We start from the raw sequence: 22018 nt of genomic DNA, 5'->3' as shown, positions 1-22018 counted from the left end.
CTTAAAAACCTTTGATTTTGGCTCTGCTTTTCTTTGATAACTCCACCATCACAGTTGCGTTTTATGTAATAAAGTGTACACTTGTACTGCACTGTTATTTGACTATTTACGGTCTTCTTATTACTGCATTTGTGCTAGTCATGTAGGAAACAGGACATCATGACCATACAACACACATTTATTATATTGTGTTAACCTCTGATCCCATAAATGTGCTCAGGAGGCACATCAGGCTCTGCAGTAGACAAATATCTAGTGCATAATTACTCTTCTGAAAAAATGGAGGTGGAATAATCAAAGAACATAATAAAGACAGTGGTTGTGGTCCAACTTTGATAAAAGTTATATATTCAATTTTTATTTCACATGAACCGCACACACACATAAATGCAAAAAAAATAAAATCAAAAATGTGATTTGGTACCACAGAATAAGTTACATGATACATGTTCCATCTTTCAGATAATTCATGGACTCCATTTGTTGTGTCATTGCCAGAACATCATGGAATCCAGTAGTGAGGCCAGACATGTGCTGGAAATAGGCCTCCTTCTCCACCTGGACAGATAGATTATTCACCCCGGCATCTTTCAGAATAGCAGTCACCTATAAAGGACAACATGAAAATGGTTTGAGATGTATTATTCATGAAAAACACAATTAACTTAACCCCCAAAATAATCCAGAACATTTTCCCCCCCACTCGCCTGCTGTATGATCCTCTGCTCTACAACGTCTGACATCAGCTGCAGGTGAATCGTTCCTGCGATGACACTGGCTGAGTGTCTCCAAAAGTGAGGGTCGCGGTAAGACAGCACACCTTCTACTTTCTCAATCTGAAAGAACACAAAAATACCCAACATAATCATTCATTGTATGGTATGGTCCGCTCTTCAAACAATATCAATCAACCCAACATGATTATTCATTGTATGGTATGGTCCGCTCTTCAAACACTATCAATCAACTGAACACAAATCTAATGTATTTAATTACAATCTTTCAATTTTGATTTACTTTACTATGTTAGTAGAGGTTTTGCTATCCAACCTTTTCCAGGGCGATGTTGAGGTCCTTCTCATGTTCAGGAGGCGTCCTCAAGAGGAGGACCTCGGCTGCATCTGTCAGCAGCGGGATGACACTGAGGAAGATGAGGGTGGAGATGAAGAGGGAACAGATGGGGTCAGCGATCAACCAGCCAAACTGACGAATGAGGATTGTGGAGATGATCACACCAACACTGCCCAGGGTGTCAGCCAGCACGTGCAGAAAGACACCTGGGAAAAAATACGTATTTATAGCCGTGATTAAACACTGATTGTGGTCCGTCATACAGTTGAAAACAACGAAGAGCAAATGAGCACCTAATTTAGACGTACATTCATAACACCTCTCTTCAGCTCAGCTCTACAAGGAATTATGAACAGTTTTTAGAATGTGGATCACTCACCTCTCATATTGGCATTCATGCCCCCGCCATGGGAGTGGCCATGGCTGCTTCCATGACTGTGTCCATGACTGCTCTGCCCATGCCCGTTTCCACCGTGCCCATGTCCCCCATGAGAGTGCCCGTGCTCGCTGTGCCCATGCCCGTGGGAGTGGCCATGATCATGTGATGAACAGTTGCTTTTAGCGGCACCGTGGGAGTGGGCGTGGCTGAAGGCACAGATACCCACTAGGTTGACGAGGAGCCCTCCAACTGACACAGGCTGGAGAAAACACAGATGCTATGTTATCAGGGTTACCAGACAAACATTTGTTTAAACTCTTTTGGACAACCTACATATTATTAAGTAGAGAAACTTGAATATGTTTGATACAAATGTTAACATGATGAACATAAAAACAGGCATTATGAGAAGCTGTAGACATGGTTAACTTACTGTCAACATGTCTGTGTTAATGTTGGGAGGGTCTACGAGTCGTGTGACCGACTCCACAAAGACAAAGAAAGCTATGACCATGAGGAACAAGCCATTGATGAATCCAGAGAGAATTTCAACTCGGCCATATCTGCAAATTGAAACAGAACATTGATCAATCACATTTGAATTTCTCAACTTGACAATAATAGCTCCAGATAAGAATGAAGATGTCCAATTAGGGCTGGGCGATATGACGATATATATCGTGCGACGATAGAAAAACGTATATCATTTCATATTATGCTCTATCGTTTATTTCTTTGTGTCGCAAATCACACTCTTTACGTCAATATTTTTAATTGGACGATGCTTTGCGTTCTTCCACTTGTGCGGAAGGAAATTTACAACACAAACATGGAGGAGAGTGAACGTGACACAGAGCACGTAGACACGGAGCTCGTACCTAAAAGAGGAGCTACTTCGGTCGCTTGGACGTGGTTTGGGTATCAAAAGTCTGACGCGGGCGAGAAAACCGTCCTCTGCAAAATATTCTGCAAGCCGGTCCCGACAACAGGCTCAAACACCACTAACCTCTTTTACCACCTACGCAAGAATCATGTGAAACAGTACAGAGAGTGTCTACGGACGAGACCCCAAAAAGTACAGTTGAGTGCTCAAAACCACCGACTCAGACGTTGCAAGAGGCTTTTGCCCGCGGCACACCATATGGCAAAGAATCACAAAGATGGAAGGAGATAACAGCTGCCGTTACAACTTACATCTGCAAAGACATGGCCCCAATTTACACGGTCGAGAAACGGGGGTTTCGTGAGTTGGTGCTAACACTCGACCCAAATGCAAATTGATAAGTGACAAGTATTAATGCCCAAATAACATGCAAAACAGGCAATATAAAAAATTGGGGGAGGCTTGCCTGTTTTGCATGTTATTTGGGCATTAATACTCGTCACTTATCAATTTTATATATATATATATATATATATATTATTATATATTATTATTTATTTTTTTGCAACTGTAGTTGAAGTGTTCTCTATTTACATTTTTAGATTTCATAAATTTTGTTACATTATTAATTCAAAATTTGCACAATGGTTTTAAATAAAAGGAGAAATAATAATTTAAGTACGTTTTATTTGTTGAGTATAACTCAAAATGTATTAAGAAATAGGCCTTTACATGTGGTCATTTTATATAAACTATTTATTCATTGAATTTACAGAAAATGTGCTACATCGTGATACGTTTTGTTATATGACATTACTTATATCGGGATATGAGATTTTGGCCATATCGCCCAGCCCTACGTCCAATACCTCTTAGAGCAGCTTATTTCCATTACTGAGCTTACCCATAAGAGAATATCCTGGTTGCTTTCCAGCGTGTCATGAGAGCTGCGAAGAGGCCCAGCACTAGAGCAGAGCAGTCAAACAACATGTGGAAGCCATCAGAGATCAGGCCCAGGCTGTTGGTCCACACACCGTAGAAGAGCTCCACAAACGTGAAAGCCTAGAACGTGGAAAACAAGAAGTAACAAGCAATTTAGTAAACTAATTCATTTTTAGCCACCACAAAAAGCTCTGTAGATAAGACATGGTACTGAAATTCTCAAGTCTAGATCACCCAGTCCAGTCATCTGATATTCAGTCCTGTGTATTCTCATACCTGAGGACCTGCTTACCAGATTGAGACAGAGGAAGTAGAAGATCTGTCTGGAATCATACTCCTCCAGGATCTGTTTGAGGGAGTCTTTGATGAAGCGGGGCAGAGACTGGGACGTGTGCTGCAGGGCGTCCCCCATGAAGTTATACAGAGGGGTTCCCTCGGGGGAATACCCCACCAAGGTCCCCTTCTGACCCTTCTTCGATGGTGACGACAAGATGCTGTCCGCTGAAAACAGTGAGAGATGGGGATTTACGCTATATGACATGCTCAATGAATGCCACCTGAAAGTTAGACTACTTAATGTCACAGTCCTTACTCTGACGAAAACTGTCTAGCCACCGTGAAGTCAGTCATTACTACTGCCGGTACTCTCACTCACCCATGATGAAGAAGACTGCACTGACCAGCACCCCCCCAGAGAGCACGTGCTCCGTCTCTGTGCTCTCTTGCTGGGGGGTCTTGCTCATGGTCCGGAGCTGTTCCGTCAGCGGGTGAGTCCAGAAGTTGGCCAGCAGCAGCCCGCTGAGGAAGAGAAAGATGGAGCCGTAGCGGGCACACCTGGGAGCCTCCATCTTGGTGATGCAGATGGACTCTACATAGAACTCCAGGATCATCACAGAGAAGATGATCATCCCAAATGGCAGGATTAGAGCCGACCATGACTCTACCTTGCTCTGGAGATTTAGAATCACAATTTAGGCACTTTGTACTGTTTATGCAGTAACAAATACCCAATGGTTTGGGCTCTTAACCTTACTGAGACAAAATATTTGTAAAAAATCTGATAACCTGCATTATAGATGCCTTAGAACTGTGCTTTCCCATATTCTCCATCTCTTACCTCTGTGGTGGCTGAGAGCACTATGACCCAGGGCAGCAGGACTATGGAGGAGACCAGGTTATCCAGGGCGTAGAGGCGTTTGGCTCCCCCGATCTCCACAGACAACTTCCTGGAAGCTGTGTGGAAGCCAATCTTCAGGCAGAGAGACACCACCAGCAACACAACCCCACCCTGAGAGAAAGAGCATTAGTGGCTTAACATTTCTCAAAGTGTGAAGAAAGGAGAGAAGATGGAGTTGAGGCACAGGGAAGATTACATCCACTAGACAAGCAAATACTGTACTTGTGATTGATTTCCTTACCTTGTGATCTGCTACCCCCAAGAATGCAATAGCAGTATAGAGAGCATGAGTGAGGGCACTGTCATGGTGTCCTTCAGCTGGAAGAGCATATTATTAAGGGAAAGACTATAGAGGTTAGACATTATGATCACCCATTCAGAGAATAAAAATGCACTTGTATACCCCTATTCTATCATGCATTTCAGAAAGGATACGATGTTCCGCCATCTTTGCCATGAGGTCATCATTGTCAAAGAGAAGGAGACAGATGACAGCGATAATGAAGAGAGCAGCACCTCTGGTCTACAACACAAACAGACATGTTGTCATTCACAACATCCACAGGGGTTTGGAAGACATTGAAATGAAGATCGATAAGAGTGTTTAGAAAGAACATTAAAAAACAGATGCACATGTGTGCTTACCTTGGAGGGGCCCCCTCCTGAGCTTGTGAATAGAACACTGAGGAGTGCGATGACCACCACATCGCTGTGCTCAAACAGTAACAACGTCCTGAGCAAGAAGGGAAAAAATAGGATCTTATCAAGGAGTGTCTGAGGTCGTACAAGTAATGACATCAAGAAACCAAACCCTCCATTCAATCGGACGGTCACACGGATGACATGACATCTTACCTTAAAGGTCCACAGAGAGTGAGACCAAAGAAACCCAGGAGGGAAATGATGCAGCTGATGACCGAATGTTTGAGAAGCTTGATCCACTGCAATAAAGATGGGTGAGGGTCACGTGATTACTCCTGGAGTGCACATGCTGTCTATGACACATTATTTGTGTCTCTGAGTAAGACCTGAAAGCAAGGCAAAAACATACCTGTCTCTTTGAAATTGCTTTCCCAGAAGAAAATGGTTTTTGGAAGAAAACCAAAATCACTGCACACCTACACAGGAACAAGAGACAGATGTATTTTCCATACATAAGACTAAACTCATATTTTAATCGGAGGAGAAAAGGGTAACCAGGAGCTACTCACCCCAATTTTAGTATGAAGATGAACTGAACAATATGGACAACTTTGAGGAGGTCATATGATTCAAAGATCCCAAGTGCCTTCAACACCTTGGACACAAGCAGTAACACTATGTACCTGGTTAGCCTGAAAGACAGAATAACAAATGCAATCTCAGAACATGATCTTGCCCACCTAGCTAGGGAAGACTAGTGATGACAATCAGTGACATAAACACAGCCATGATGTAAACAACAGCCTCACTTCTACCGTAGGCTAGCATTGAACAGAACATACAAGCAAATACTCTGAATTCATCAACTAATCTGGTACAATCGTCACAGGATATATAGTTAATCAACGCTCAACTCTTTTCTCTCTTGAGTATTCCTCAGCTACAGCTAACCTAAGCTGCCTAACCACAACAATTTAACGTTACTAGAAAACTAGAGGGCTTACCTGGCATTCGGTACTTCAACCCTGCCAAGCTGTCCACTGGAAAGTACATTGCTGCTGTATTTGTCATCCATTTTTATAGCTAGGCTGAAATTCAACAAATGTAATGATCCATGCGACCAGGCTGGTGGTTGCTAGCGAACGGTGGCCTGGTAAAGTTGTGTCAAAGAGATTACTATAGTAGCTGTTGTTAGCCAGCTAGCCGGCTAGCTTATCATATAATTCAACAAGACATCGTAGCTAGCTAGTTAGCAAGACCTCCCTCTTACAATACAGATGCAGACCATGTCCATTCAAATATCCGGCATAATTAAGAATATGGTATCATAAACTATTTGTAAAATTGCTTCCAAAGGAAAGAATACCATCCCAGATGGTGGCGGCCACACTTCCGGATACTGTAAACGTTTCCACGTCACAAATTCCCGAACCTAATGCCGCGTTCAGAACAACTTGGAACTCGGAAAAATACGAGGTATAATCATGACTTTAGTGATCTTCAGGTGGGAAAGTCGGAGCTCTAGGCATAGGCCCGAGTTCCCAAATTGAATTCCGATTTGGATGACCGTTCAAATCGATTTTTCTCAGTCGGAGCTTGTTTTTTCCGAGTTCCCAGGGGTTTTGAACGTACTAGAGTTCCCAGGTCCGAGTTCACATCAGTTCTGCTTTGTGCAGCCAAAGCGAAATTATAGCCTTTCCCCAAAACGTTTTATATTTAGACTTTGGATTACATATTTTATACTATTGTAGGATACCTAAAAAGATAAATTGATTACTGCTCTTACAAAGAGTTTTATGAATACATAATTCCAATATACTTATTTAGTAAACAAACCACATATGAAGGCAGCACAAGTTGTCATGCTCTTATCTATGCTTTATGTATGCAGCTATTTTTAAACAGGTAGGCCTTCAATATTTTCAATATGTTTTATTTATTTTAGTAATGCAAGAACATTTGATATGTACAGTCTTCAGAGAGGTCCGCACAGTAAAAGCAGGATTTTCTCATAATATCCCTTGTGTCCTCCTGTTTCACAAAGGAAACAGGGTAATGAGTTAATGTCAACATCATTTTATAAAAAATCAATCTCCAACTTTCTCCTGATTCTCACTCAGTGTTGTGTTGTGTAATTCACCAGGGTGTGCTCCTGTAGGGTTCTTTTGTACATGGTCTCAAACTCTTCCATCACCTTCTTCAGGTCCACCTCAGAGCGGCTCAGCAGCACCCTGATCAGAGTTTCATCACACGTACCGTAGCCCTGGAGAGTTTTATATCTTTATATTTCTTTACCAAATACACCATCTAATACAGGTAAGCACCAACGCATGAACACACACACACACACACACACACACACACACACACACACACACACACACACACACACACACACACACACACACACACACACACACACACACACACACACACACACACACACAGACGAAGAAAGCAGGCTTGCAGCAGACACTTTACTACACTATCATACAGATCAGTTTAATATAAATCACAGAAATGGAGTACAATGTGTCAATCATGATAGTGGAGATGATCTCACCAATGCCTATGAGGCAGTCCTCAATCTTCAGCTCCAGGTCGAGTGCTTTAGGAAAAGCCACATCACTGAAATCAGAATACTTCTGGAATGCTAGGAGAAAAAATAGACATTGATTCATTCATGATTAAGCACAGAGTCTTGAGAATCTTTCTTTCTGTGTGTCCGTTTTATGTGTGACCTGTTTGTGTGTGGTTACATTACACCTGTTTGTCTGGGTGTGTTTGGACCTCTGTTGTGTGTTGGAACCTATGTAGTGATTTTGTACCTGGCTATTTTGGAGACTCTGCAGGCCTTCTGTGTGTTTGTGTGTGTTTGTACTCATTAATATGCCTTACCTTTGGCAAGCTGTGGGCCGCTCCTGCTGCGGGAATGTCAATGAAGACGGCGACATCAGTCCCTTTGGTATTCTCTCCTGCCTCAAAGAGAGCCTAGGAAACAATTGTACCCCATTAGAGACTGACTATGTGCCCAGACATTATCATGGAGTTATATTATTGCATCTACTATGTTGTTAAAGGTTGTGATGAGCGCAATCCCACCCGTGCACCATTTTTGTCAAGATCGGATGTCCACGTCACTGTCTTCACTCCTGTCAGCCTTTAGAAGGGCCAGAATTGCTGGGGTGAAGTTTCCACTGGTCTCACATTTAATGATCTTGTCCAAGTCCTTCTGGTATTCTGTAGAAGAAAGCGAGAGAGGCATTTATAACACTTCAATACATCCTTACACTCGATCTTGAAATGAACACATATTCACACTATCCATGAAGGTCCTCTTGATCTGACGAATCTCCTCGTTTGACCTTGATGCCAGAATTTCAACCAGAATATCCTAATTTGTGCCCAAACGCTATTGAACAAAACAAGAACAATATCGAATAGCAATTGAGCATAGACCTGTCCTACAGTACATGATAATATCCTGAATGTTTCACAATACAATGCTCACAATACCTTTCATATGATTATCTTCTTATTTGTTTATATACATTTGACCATCACTTAATCCGATTGCGCTTAATGGTTAATCACTTAACTGTTTGGTAAACCAATATATTTTAAACCAGATAGTCTACTATATATGGATTTTGAGAACTACAGAAATTAAATAAAAGGGTGTGTGTGAACATTTGCAATTTCTTTCAACATGGAGCAGGAAAGACAGCAAGGGAGGAAGAAATCAAAGAGCTCATAGACAAGGTGTGGTAGAACGTAGGTCATTACTTGGATCCTACAACGCTGCACACTTCATTGTTTCTCAATGAAATTGAGCAGGACTGTCAAGGTGGAGGTGTCACCGATGACATTGTGTGGGACAATTTCAGGTTCCACCATGCAGAGGGGGTTCAGGCATGGTTTTGGGGCCCATCCCCGATATGTGACCCTGTTCCTGCCCCCATACTCTTCTGTCCTCAACCCTATTAAGGATTTTTTTTGTTTTCAGTATGGATGATCACCATCCCCAGGAGCTTGCCACCTTCCTTCTGGCAATAGACGAGGCTTATGACAACATCAATGCAGACCAACGTCAAGCTATGGATTCGCCAAGTCAAAAGGTTTTTCCCGCGATGCATGAACAATGAGATTCACAGTGATGTGAATGATAATGTATGGCCAAATGCTCAAGACAGGCTTGATGCAAATTAATGCGTGCTAATTTAATTTTCATTTAAACACGTAACGGATGAACATTGGATGAACTGGTAGTTAAAATGACTAAATTGAAAATATAGAATTGTTGTGCTTTGGTGATTAAACCAATGTTCTCATTACATTTCACAATAAAATTAAATTTGTAATCAATGGTTGTGTGGTGAGATGTTTACAATCCAAATGACTGCACAAGGACAAGTTTTGAATGAAAGACTGGCTGTGTGACTAGTTTGGAGTTTTTTACTAAGAGTTGTAAAAATATACCAAAAAACTGTATTGCTGTTTACCTTAGTAGCTTGTCTGAGCTGGTGGGCATCAAATTAGTCAGGGGTCATCAGCAGGGCCAAAACCACATCCTTCAGAGCTGAATTCAGGTCATCAGTCAGAGCCTGAAACAAGTTAGAGGGGGGGGAACGAGATGTGTAAGGGGCAGTTAGGAGTGGGGATTGGCTGAGGGGACAATGTTGTGACTCAAATGCCCAGAAGACTGCTCATAGACTATTTTGATTTGTCTCTGCCCATTGCTCCTCTTCACCAGAACTGTCATAGTCACATCCTCATCCACTCCTGTAGAGGCGATATTGATGATTAATAAAAACGCAACAAAACCGACTGAGTGAATAGTTAAAGGTTAAAACATTTAAATGAAATAAAAATAGAAGCCCATTGGACAGAAACTGAATCAACATTGTTTCCACATTTGAACCAAAAAATGTAAGGTGATATTGAATCAACGTGAATGTGGAATTTGTCATTGTTGAATTCACGTTAGTTGACAACGCAACCAAATGTAAATCAAAATCAGACGATGAACTGACGTCTGTGCCCAGCGGGAGGGGGGCTTGGAGGTTGGAGTATTCTGATACATGGTGTTTTTACCTTTGGCTTCAATGGCTTTCTCAAGCTGCTGCATGGCCACTAGCACTTAAGTGTGGATATGGGGCTACTGTTCCATAATATACAGGCTTTAATTTACCAAGCATTTGTGAGGTGACTTCCATCTTTCCAGGTGTTATGTCTGTTTCCATCTCTACAGCTGATGCGACGGATTCCATCTCTACTGTTTGCGACTGTTTCCATCTTTACAGCTCGGAATTTAGTTATATCTGGGAAAAGAATTCCTGTAAGTACAGTGTAACAGGTGTTGTAATTACTGATTGTTACACTGTACTTCTCAATCAACTTAACCCTATCACTAGTCCTCACCCTAATCCTAAGTAATAGCAGTATAATTACAGTGTACTTGTTACACTGTACTAAGTAAACAGTAAACAGTAATAAGGGCAACTGTAATGTAAAGTGGTACCAACAACTTCATAAACAGAATTATAATTAAAGCTTCAATATGTAACTTTTTTTGTGACTTGACCAAATTCACATAGAAATATGAGTTATAGATATGTTATTCTCATTGAAAGCAAGTCTAAGAAGCGGTAGATCAGCTGAAAATACAATATTTTGGGTTCTGGAAAATATATTTTGCAGATGGTACAATGACTATCTACACTGTACTTGCTTGTTTTGTCACATAAACTGAAATTAGGCAAACTATTAGAATTTTAGCAACCAGGAAATGACGGAACGATTTCTGCATAGTGCACCTTTAAAGAGAATGAGCACAAGTGCATCAATACTTCTTATACGTTCCTTATGGTCACAAGGCCACAGAGCCAGACGGATTACCAGGACATTGGTCAGCATGCGCTGACCAATTGGCAAGTGTCTTCCCTGACATTTTCAACCTCTCCCTGTCCGAGTCTGTAATGCCAACATGTTTTAAGAAGACCACCATAGTCCCTGTGCCCAAGAACACTAAGGTAACCTGCCTAAATGACTACTGACCCGTAGCACTCACGTCTGTAGCCATGAAGTGCTTTGAAAAACTGGTCACGTCTCACATCAACACTATTATCCCAGAAACCCTAGACCCACTCCAATTTGCATACCGCCCTAACAGATCCACAGATGATGCAATCTCTATTGCACTCCACACTGCCCTTTCCCACCTGGACAAAAGGAACACCTATGTGAGAATGCTATTCATTGACTAAAGCTCAGTGTTCAACACCATAGTGCCCTCAAAGCTCATCAATAAGCTAAGGACCCTTGGACTAAACACCTCCCTTTGCAACTGGATCCTGGACTTCCTGACGGGCCGCCACCAGGTGGTAAGGGTAGGTAACAACACATCCGCCATGCTGATCCTCAACACAGGGGAGGTCAGAGACCTGGCCGTGTGGTGCCAGGACAACAACCTCTCCCTCAACGTGATCAAGACAAAGGAGATGATTGTGGACTACAGGAAAAGGAGGACCGAGCACGCCCCCATTCTCATCGACGGGGCTGTAGTGGAGCAGGTTGAGAGCTTCGAGTTCCTTAGTGTCCACATCACCAACAAACTAACATGATCCAAGCACACCAAGACAGTCATGAATAGCACACAACAAAACCTATTCCCCCTCAGGAGACTGAAAAGATTTGGCATGGGTCTTCAGATCCTCAAAAGGTTCTACAGTTGCACCATCGAGAGCATCCTGACTGGTTGCATCACTGCCTGGTATGGCAACTGCTCGGCCTCCAGCCGCAAGGCACTACAGAGGGTAATGCGTACGGCCCAGTACATGGGGCAAAGCTTCCTGCCATCCAGGACCTCTATACCAGGCGGTGTCATGCACCCAAAAACTGTCAAAGACTCCAGCCACCCTTTTTGTTTGCATTTTTTAAATATTTTTTTTATTTAAGTGCATTGTTGGTTAGAGGCTTGTAAGTAAGCATTTCACTGTAAGGTCTACACCGGTTGTATACGGCGCATGTGACTAATACAATTTCATTTTATTTGATTGATTTGAATGTTAGAAAATCTCACCTGTTCACCTGAAGAGATTGTCCTGAGCCGCAGTTGTCTTGATTGTGTTGTTCACTACTCAACAACACACCTTGCAGTGTCTCCACCATTCACTTCTCAAACCCCTTAGAGCCTGACAACATTTTATCCCTCAAGCGAACCTTGTTCAACCACAACAGATTTAGCATACTAGTGCCTCTGTTAAAGATTACAGTAAGAAGCAGAAATGCTGCAAATCAGTGGTTATGTAGTGGGTTTGATTGCGGTGATGTCTGATGTTCTCCTCCAACACAATAAAAGTGATGAGCATTTCACAACATACCATGAAGACGTGTTGTGTTAACAAAATGTTACGTCAAAGTCAGATTCATTGAGTGAAATACAAAGCCAGGAGGCATGTACAGTATGTGAATAAAAGGTTGAAATGTGTTTTCCCAAAGCGTTCCAAAAACAACCGTTCCAAATCTGTTATTCCAAACCGTTTCAAACACGAGGCAAACTCAATAAAGACACAATAGCAGTTGAATAATTGTATATCTCTTTATACACTGAGTGTACAAAACATTAAGAACACATTCCTAATATTGAGTTGCACACATGGATGTTGGCCCATGTTGTCTCCAATGCTTGTTGTCTCCAATGCTACCCACAGTTGTGTCAAGTTGGCTGGATGTCCTTTGGGTGGTGGACCATTCTTGATACACACAGGAAACTGTTGAGAGTGAAAAACCCAGCAGAAAAACCCAGTTCTTGACACAAACCAGTGCGCCTGGCACCTACTACCATACCCCATTCAAAGGCACTTAAATCTTTTGTCTTACCCATTCAACATCTGAGTGGCACACATACACAATCCATGTCTCAACTGACTCAAGTCTTAAAAATCCTTCTTCAACCTGTCTTCTCCCCTTCATCTACACTGATTGAAGTGGATTGAACAAGTGACATCAATAAAGGATCATAGCTTTCACCTGGATTCACCTGGTCAGTCTATGTCATGGAAAGAGCAAGTGTCCTTCATGTTTTGTACACTCAGTGTACAGTCCCCAACCTAATCCAAAACGTGAATTTGTTCTTAAGCAATTAGTAGCTCAAATCCAACACTTTCTTGTACAATTCAATACATTTGCAAATTATTTAGTTAAACAATTGTTAGATTTATAAAAAATCTTGACTTTTATTTTTCTTCTGGGTGCTAGCGTCTTGGAGGTGGCTGTCCTCTCCCCCGTCCCCGCCCTGGTCCCCCTCCTGGCCCCTGCTGACCATTTCCAGGCAGAGGTCCAGGCCCCCGGGGACCCGGTGGGCGGGTCACTGCGCCTCGAGCGTTGGGATTTGGTGATGACAGGGACACGTCTTTCTGCAGGTTCACATCCTTGCCTGCAGTTCCTGGCCTCACCTTTGTAGACTTTCCACCTTGTTCTGCTTTATTGTCTGGTCAGGGAAGACATAGGGGGGAGTGCATTGCTTCAAAGTCTAAACAAGTACAACCATATTTTTGCTCATGCAACCTGGACGTACCATAGTAAATCCAGGACACTCCATTTAGTATGATATGTTATGTTTCGTATGGTATGTATTCATTTGTGGATGTCCATCATACATTTCGTATGATATGTTACGAATTACAACTTGCACATTGTACAATATGTTACGAATTTGCTAAACTTATGATATGATACGAATTCCAATTTGTTGTGGCTAACATTATCTAGGTGGCTAGGTGGTTACCGCTAACGTTGTCTAGGTGGCTATCGTTAGCTATGGTTTAAGGATTAAGGTTAAGGGTAGGAGTTAAGTTAAAGGGTTAAGGTTAGGGAAATGGCTAGCTAACATGCTAAGTAGTTGCAAAGTAGACAACAGTTGTAAGTAGTTGCAAAGTTGCTAATTAGCTAAAATGCTAAATTTGTCCGTGATGAGATTCGAACACGGAACCTTTGGGTTGCTAGATGTTTGCATTATAAACCTACCCATCCACCCCAACCAACCAACCAACCAACCACCCTATTTTGTTTTTTCCTTAAGTAACTTTCTGTTTATGTAACCACACCAAACAGAACATATCATATTAATTTGAGTGTCCCCGGAGTTACGTTTACCATGTTACGTCTAGTCTATGAGACCAGGCGGGCTCAATATCGTTGATTTCAGCCATATTTAACATCAGGTCAAACAAGATCACCTGTGTTGCACTATCGGAGCTAAGGTTTCATACACATTTGAAGTGAAGGTATGATGCTCACCTCCACCTGTCTCTGGTGGGGGAGCTGGGGGCAAGAGAGAGCGGTTGGGGAGCAGGTCCTCCAGGTCCTTCATGACCTGGTCTGTGCTTTCAGTGTTGTTCCTCCTGTTCTTCTCCTCATCTCTTGCCTAAAGAGTGACAGAGTGTGTGTGTGTGTGTGTGTGTGTGTGTGTGTGTGTGTGTGTGTGTGTGTGTGTGTGTGTGTGTGTGTGTGTGTGTGATAGATGAAAGATAGATATATACATGTAGATAGATAGATGATAACGAGCAAGAGCAAGTGAATATTATTTAAATACCGGTCAAAAGTTTTAGAACACCTACTCATTAAAGTTTTTTTTAATTAATTTTTTTACTATTTTCTACATTGTAGAATAATAGTGAAGACATCAAAACTATAAAACTGTTGGAAAAGCATTCCAGGTGAAGCTGGTTGAGAGAATGCCAAGAGTGTGCAAAGCTATCATCAAGGCAAAGGGTGGCTATTTGAAGAATTTCAAATATAAAATATATTTTGATTTCTTTAACACTTTTTGGTGACTACATGATTCCATATGTGTTATTGCATAGTTTTGATGTCTTCACTATTATTCTACAATGTAGGAAATAGTAAAAAAAATAAAGACCATTGAATGAGTAGGTGTTTGTCACGTTCGCTGGAATAATGAATGTCGGACCAAGGCGCAGCGAATGTCGAGTTCCACATTATTTACTAGAAAGTGAAACTTAGCAACGACAAAAACAAATAAACAATAAACTAATAACAAACCGTGACTAACAGAGAATGCTACGTGCATTTACTCAAAATACAATATCCCATAAACACAGGTGAGAAAAACAGCTACTTAAATATGATCCCCAATTAGAGACAACGATTACCAGCTGCCTCTAATTGGGAATCATACAAATCACCAACATAGAAAATCAAACCTAGAACCACACATAGAAATAAATAAACAAGATCAACCCCCCCAGTCACACCCTGACCTACTCTACCATAGAAAATAAGAGCTCTCTATGGTCAGGACATAACAGTGTTCTAACACTTTTGACCGGTAGTGTATATATTAACCACATAACATTTATAAGTGAGCCAGAATTAATTTGAAAAACCCTCAGACTAACCATCTGCATCTTCTTCTTCAGCTCCGCGTTGGCATGTTGGTACGCCTCAGATACCGAGTTCAGATAGTAGATAGCCAGTCTGTGGGGAAGTACATATCCATCTGTTTACAAATGTAGATATGTAGTATCCTAATAGATATCTATATCTATATATATATATATATATATATATATATATATATATATATATATATATATATATATATATATATATGTGTGTGTGTGTGTGTGTGTGTGTGTGTGTGTGTGTGTGTGTGTGTGTGTGTGTGTGTGTGTGTACGTATGTGTAGCTATATACTTTTCTACTCACACCATCAGTAGCACAGCTGGTATAATGAGGCCAGGATTGGCTGCGTAGCCCATCAGTGTTCCCAGAAAGGCAGGCAGGTCCAGGTCTATCGTCTCCATGATGACATCAAACATCTTGGCCTTCCCACTGTGGAGATCACAGATTGTGTGAGTCTGTATTTGTGTTTTTTTGTTGTTGTTGTGAGTATGTAGCTACAGGTATGTGTCCTTACATATTGTATATTGTTTGTCTGTGTTTATGTGTAGAGACGTGAGTGCATTTGCAGGGATTCTCCTCTGTGAATGTGTATGTCCTACAGAACAGTAAACATGCATGTGTGTATGTGTGTGTTACCTGAATGGCCCACAGTCAAAGGAGGGTGGCAAAGTCATGATGGTGTAGACCACAGGCAGTAGACTGAGAAAGAGGATGAGAAGGAGGAGGCCCATGTAGAAGTTGTTGGATTTGGAGGCTTTGAAGACCCTCTCATGGGGCACGTTAGTGGCCATTACGGCCCAGCACTGGTAGTACATGGAGGAGAGGAGACGCAGGACGTTTATCCCCACCAGCCCTGGAGCATAGAATGCACCCATCCTGAAAGACCCCCACACACACACACACACACACACACACACACACACACACACACACACACACACACACACACACACACACACACACACACACACACACACACACACACACACACACACAGGGTCAGCGAAGGGAATATGGAATACACTGCATGAGTTCTATAGTTCTACAACCAGAATAGAAATATCTCTTACCAGATCATTCCTTGGTTGAAGACCAGACCAAGAACGTTGCCACTGATGTCAAACTCTCCATACGATGGCTACAGAGGGAGAGACAATCCATATCACAAACAGTGGTTCAAACTTCTGCCTGGCAACAAAAATGTAGACCTCTAGAACATCCCCGCCAATAGACAAGATAAGACATTTGTAACAATGACCAGTGGAGCACGTACATATGTGGCTTCGAGGTCCCAGCACCAGCAGTAGTTGAGGAACCTGACAATGACAGCCCGCGCAAAGTCACCAATCAGGATGGTCAGGTAGGTCACCTGGATGTCTGACACGGTCAGCTTCACAAACTCCTGTCACATGATGAACATCACAGACAGGGCTTCACAAAGGTACATTGCATACAACAGAAACAATGACCATATCACACCAGAGATGAGGATATCAGTAAGGTGTCAGTACTATGCCGACGGCGGTCTCCCAGCATGGCCCCCTGATGACATCAGAGGGGTCCATGGGGGGCGGGGTGGTGTCCGTGTCATTGTTGTAGAGGGTGAAGTTAGCGTAGTATTCCTTCTGGGCCCAGATGGACGCATTCCTAATGGACACCTCCTCCTCAAGCTGAGTGGAAGGAAGGAAGCCATCGAGTCACAGGTCATCCATTGCAATGCACTACCCATTCATCCCAATGACAATGCATCTCTCAGAGGAACATCAGTCCTAAGAGTGTGAAACCAATCCCTCACTACAGGATGCACTGCGTTGTTTACCGAATATGTAACTCAACCGTCCCAGTATTAAACCTTATCCTTCTCGTTGACGCTTTCCTATTATCCCAAAAAGGATCCTGTGATCCCGCTCTCAATGTAGATTTAAGATGAACAAGAAGGAGGTAACGTCTGGTAGTGGCCTAAAGTAGTGTGAGGCAGCCTTACAGTACCTTGTTGTTGACCTCATCGAACAGGGCAAACAGGAAAGTGTAGAGGTTTCCCAGAAAGAGGGCAAAGATGCGCCCCAGCTGCCATTTGAGGGCGATCCGGGGGTGGTACTCCTCCAGCTCAGCGATGGTCTCAAACAGGGGAGGACACACCAGGCCCAACAGGGACATGATGAGCTCCAACTACACAGTGGGACAATGGGAGGAATCATACCATCTCTCCACTACACCACCACTTTACACAACACCATATGATCAGACATATTTCAGTGATGAACTAGAGAGGGAAGTTTGTTGAGTCATTAATGAATGAGATAATAAAAAATGCTACACTGTTATGACATAATATCACTATAATTGATTCCAAATAGAAACAGATTCCATTGGTTTCAAAGGATGTACTTGGCATCAACACCGTTCTCCAAGCATTACCTCGTTTTTCTCGTACCAGCTCAGGTCGTCCCTGTTGGCAAATTCCTGGGACCTCTTCACCACAAAGAAGATGAGGTAGCCACTTCCTCCCAGGCAGCAGATGATCATGAAGTTGGCCAGCACACGCAGGAACCTCCTCAGGTGGATGTTCTCATCCTTTTGGTTCTCCTGCTCATCCACGATGGACTCCTGCACTCAGTCAGACAGAAAGGCACGTAGCTTATGGGCCACTAACATGTTTAAGTGGTGCTGTGTAGTTAGTGGGAAATAATATATGTAATTATACTGGATTGAATACAGTAACAAATACTCAGAAGAACATCATTCAAAAGATCAGACATTGTGATGAAGTTGCTAAAATAGTACACACGTCTCCATGGTTACCTTGAAGCTGGTGGTGATGGAGGCGTACTTGTTGTCAGCCGTCTCGGCGTTGCCGATGAGGTAATCCCAGCTGGTGAACATCTTCCAGGCAAAGGTGAACTCCCCATCATCTCCATCCCCTCCCCCCACGTCAGCATTCTTAGCCATTCTATCAAAACATACATGAACCACAGTGGCGAAGTGACAAGGCCGTCATCCATTTTCAGATCAAACAGAATGATTTATATTTATTTCCTTATTTTGATCCCCATTAGCTTTCGCAGAAGCAGCAGCTACTCTTCCTGGGGTCTATCTTGATGTGTTAAGCTGTGTTTGACGTACGTGTGACATGGGATCATATTTTATGGGTGGGGGATTGGGTGGTGACTCACGTTCGTATCACCACCATCAGGCTGTAGCCAAAAGTCCCCACTCCTACCATGAGGTAAGACAGCGGGAGGCGGAACTTCAGCAGCCCAATGGTCCTCTGGTTGTTGTAGTAACCATAGAAGAGGACTGAGTATTTGCAATACCCCTGAGAGAGAAAGAAGTGACCGCAAGTGATGAACTGCGCTCTTCTAGTGTACCGATAAACGGTGTCTTCTGATCTTCACGGGTGTCTACAGACCCATGCTGATTATTTAAATAGTACAATATGAAATATCCTCACATCATATGAGCCTGAACTCTTTGACATGGTAATATTTGATAGGCTTTCATGCAGAGTAAATAGAGGGTAGCCTATCTTGACTGCATGTTTTAACCCACGTTGAAGTCCATGAGGACAGAGTAGTCTTGAGCAGTGGGCTGCTCAGCTCTGGGCACTGTCTTTCTGGGAATGGATCCATACGGAAGTCCCATCAGAACCTGGAGCCATAAAACATTTAAATAATGATTGATAGACTGCTAGAGTATACATTAGAGTTGTATCTATGTGTTAAAACTCTTTGTGAGGCGGTTTTACCTCTGGGATCACAACCAGTCCGAAGGTTAAGCCAAAGAGGACCATGTTCATGCCATACATCCAGCGCAGGAAGATGAAGTAGGAAGCAACTGAGGACCCAAAGTGACCTGAGAGGAGAGAAGTGACCTATAGGGTTTCTTCACTAGGTTGTAGCACTCAGCTGTCATTCAACTGGCCTTTGACAATCAGCTCAGTATATTACTTTTATCTTGTGTTGTGACCTGTGTTCAGGAATATTTTCAGTATTTTGGTGTTTCTAAAGTGCGGAGTATCAGGTAACTCACTTTCAACCTCTTTTATCTTTCGTTCCCATGGTATGCAAGTCGTTTTGAAATTTTCAAAATCTCTTTGGAATTTGATCCATTTCTGGCGAAAAAGAAAGACAATCATTATTATAGCCTCGTATTTTGACAACCACAAAAAGCTAAGTGTCAGAAAATCATATATTGTGCTCATGGTTCCATACCTTCGTCATCATGACTTTATAGGCATAAAACTTCCTGCCTTTTCCTTTTCCCAGAGCCCCTTCAAATTTATCCACAAATTCTTGACATTCTCTGAGAACAAATCATAAGGTTAGCAACAGAACAGCTACAGTCAAGCTCAAATAAATGTATAAAATTAACAAAATAGGAAAAGAATCCTGACAGGAGGTGTAGAAAAAACTTTAAAATGGGGTAAAATAAACACAGCTATGATCAATGAATAGAGCTAATTATTATCTGAAAGTGTATCTCAACTTCATCCTGACAGCATATGTCATTTTTCCAGTAGCCTATGCGAGTGCAATCAGTCAACTCGTTCATTACTTCAGATGTACCAGCCTCCTCTTCATTCGCCAGGGCTTGTTCCTCATAATAGCTATGACCTTCTTCTTCTCCTCCACCTCCTCCTTCAGTCGTTCCATCTCTCCCTCTGACATGGACTCTTCCTCTGAGTCTGTGTTAGAGTCTGTGTCTGAGCTGGGAGTTAGATAGAAGATAGAGGAAGGGAGACAGAGTGGAACAGAGAGAGCGGAAGACAGATTGTTAGGAGAGAGCGATCAAAGGGAAAGAGAGGTTAGTGATGGAGAGAGACAGAGAGAGAGAGATAGTTGGAAGACGGTTAGAAAGGATGTCCCTCTATTTCTCTTGGTGCAAGGGTAGCAAATATTGTATAATACAGTTAAATAAGGTATTTGACCGATTATTTCGATTCCTGTGCTGTTTAGTACTACGTTTAGAATCTTGGGCCCTGACTTCCACTCAAGATACCTGCTCTCTTTCTTCTTCTTCTTCTTCTTCTTGTCCTTCTCGTCTTCCTTCTCCTTTCCTTTGCCCTTCCCTTTGGCGTCTCCTTTCTTATCTTTGGTCTCCTCTTCTTTCCCCTTCTTTCCCGTGGCTCCCTTCTTGTTTCTCTTGTTCCCCTTCTCCTCCTCGCTGTCCTCGTCATTGTCCTGGGCCTTTCCTCCTTTCTTTTTGTTTGCTGCTCCTTTATTTGCTGCTCTTCCTTGTCTTCTCTTGGGGGTGTCATCCTCACTTTCATCGTCGGTGTCATGTGACTTAGCAGCCTTCTTCTTATTGGCTCCTCTGCGGTTTCTGGGGGCCTCCTCTTCCTCCTCGTCCTCATCATCCTCATCGGCTGGCTTTTTGCCCCTGCCGCGGGCTCCTCCTCTGCCAGCTGCTGGTCTTCTGTTCCCTCTCCTTCGACTGGTGTCATCTGTATATATATATATATACACACACACACACACACACACAAAAATGTATGCGCGAGAACACACACACACAATAGCTCAACACATGAAAAAATATACACTTTTAGTACAATGTAAAAAAACACACTAGTACAGATAGAGCTGAAGCTTTTTAAATATCAGGTCATTCTAACAACCGGTGTAAGTAGCCGTCCTCCTCCTTCACAGAGAAAGACACCTCTATAAGCTCTGTTTTATACGGGTCAGGTGAGAGCTCATCTCCGCTTACCCTCACTGTCACTCACGTCCCCATCGATCTCGATTCCAACTGAATGACAACGCAAACAAATAAATGTCCACCACTCATTCAAACATCTCTAAAATGGCCCAGCATGAATCTATAAAGGAATTTTGCATTTGCATGTCATATAAAGTCTTCATATCACCTCAAAGCCAGAGCATAAAAACATTAACAACTGAGATTCGGAATCCCAACTCACCATCCTCAATCTTCGCCGCCACGTCACTCTTCCTAGGCATGGCAGTTGGCGTGAGATATTCTCTGAAGGTTCTGGGACTTTAACTGGACTGAATGCACCAACCCCTCCCCAGGTACACAGAGCCAGAGCTCTACTGGGACTTGTACCTCGCTCTAGTAACTAACTCCCCATCACTATGACAACTACAGCATGTGACCTGCCTCCATAGGTGTTATATTGTTTCTGGAAACAATAACATGATATCATAGCTTCAGACATCAAGGAGTGTGTAACTTAATCACAGCAACAACAACAAAAAAGTTCCAGCATGATCTGGTGTTGGTTTTCTTAAATAAGGGAACCTAAGGAACCATTTCAGTGGACAGCATCTGTGTCAGACAGAAGGTTAAGGGAGTAGACCTTCTCTACGGTCCGTATAGCAGCAGAAGGACAAGGACATTTAAACAGTTAGAGACACTCTCACTCGTCTGGACATCAGACACCATGACCACACACAGACCAAGACGAACAGCCTTAAAGATTTAATGAAGGTTTAGGTTTCCTTTTCAAGACCCATTAGGCAAACCTCAAACACAT

The 22018-nt window shown here is 42.5% G+C and overlaps 2 protein-coding genes and 1 pseudogene across 2 annotated transcripts; all 3 read right to left on the bottom strand.

The window, feature by feature from the left end:
• Positions 1-319: 319 nt before the first annotated feature.
• Positions 320-6637, bottom strand: slc30a5 (solute carrier family 30 member 5). Its single transcript, XM_014128822.2, has 16 exons — positions 6099-6637; positions 5664-5786; positions 5504-5570; positions 5308-5393; positions 5098-5185; positions 4888-4975; positions 4694-4770; positions 4393-4563; positions 3931-4225; positions 3568-3776; positions 3238-3395; positions 1884-2013; positions 1451-1709; positions 1051-1277; positions 708-836; positions 320-606 (listed from the first exon to the last, which is right to left on the bottom strand). The coding sequence occupies exons 1-16, from the start codon at positions 6167-6169 to the stop codon at positions 436-438; spliced, it is 2349 nt and encodes a 782-aa protein (XP_013984297.1). The 5' UTR covers positions 6170-6637; the 3' UTR covers positions 320-435.
• Positions 6638-7210: 573 nt separating this feature from the next.
• LOC123725103 (annexin A1-like) lies at positions 7211-10310 on the bottom strand (annotated as a pseudogene).
• A 2826-nt stretch (positions 10311-13136) lies between these two features.
• tmc2a (transmembrane channel-like 2a) lies at positions 13137-21661 on the bottom strand. The gene is made up of 20 exons (XM_045688887.1): positions 21443-21661; positions 21232-21270; positions 20521-21040; positions 20077-20229; positions 19734-19824; positions 19552-19633; positions 19268-19374; positions 19072-19170; positions 18696-18838; positions 18325-18472; positions 17941-18129; positions 17512-17691; positions 17034-17192; positions 16796-16924; positions 16593-16660; positions 16159-16398; positions 15826-15951; positions 15516-15594; positions 14395-14521; positions 13137-13585 (listed from the first exon to the last, which is right to left on the bottom strand). The coding sequence occupies exons 1-20, from the start codon at positions 21480-21482 to the stop codon at positions 13350-13352; spliced, it is 2955 nt and encodes a 984-aa protein (XP_045544843.1). The 5' UTR covers positions 21483-21661; the 3' UTR covers positions 13137-13349.
• Positions 21662-22018: the final 357 nt, after the last annotated feature.

Source organism: Salmo salar, chromosome ssa11, assembly GCF_905237065.1.
Source record: "Salmo salar chromosome ssa11, Ssal_v3.1, whole genome shotgun sequence".
NCBI lineage: Eukaryota > Metazoa > Chordata > Actinopteri > Salmoniformes > Salmonidae > Salmo > Salmo salar.
The sequence above is the reverse complement of the archived record's forward strand: the minus strand, read 5'-3'. Positions and strand labels throughout refer to the sequence as shown.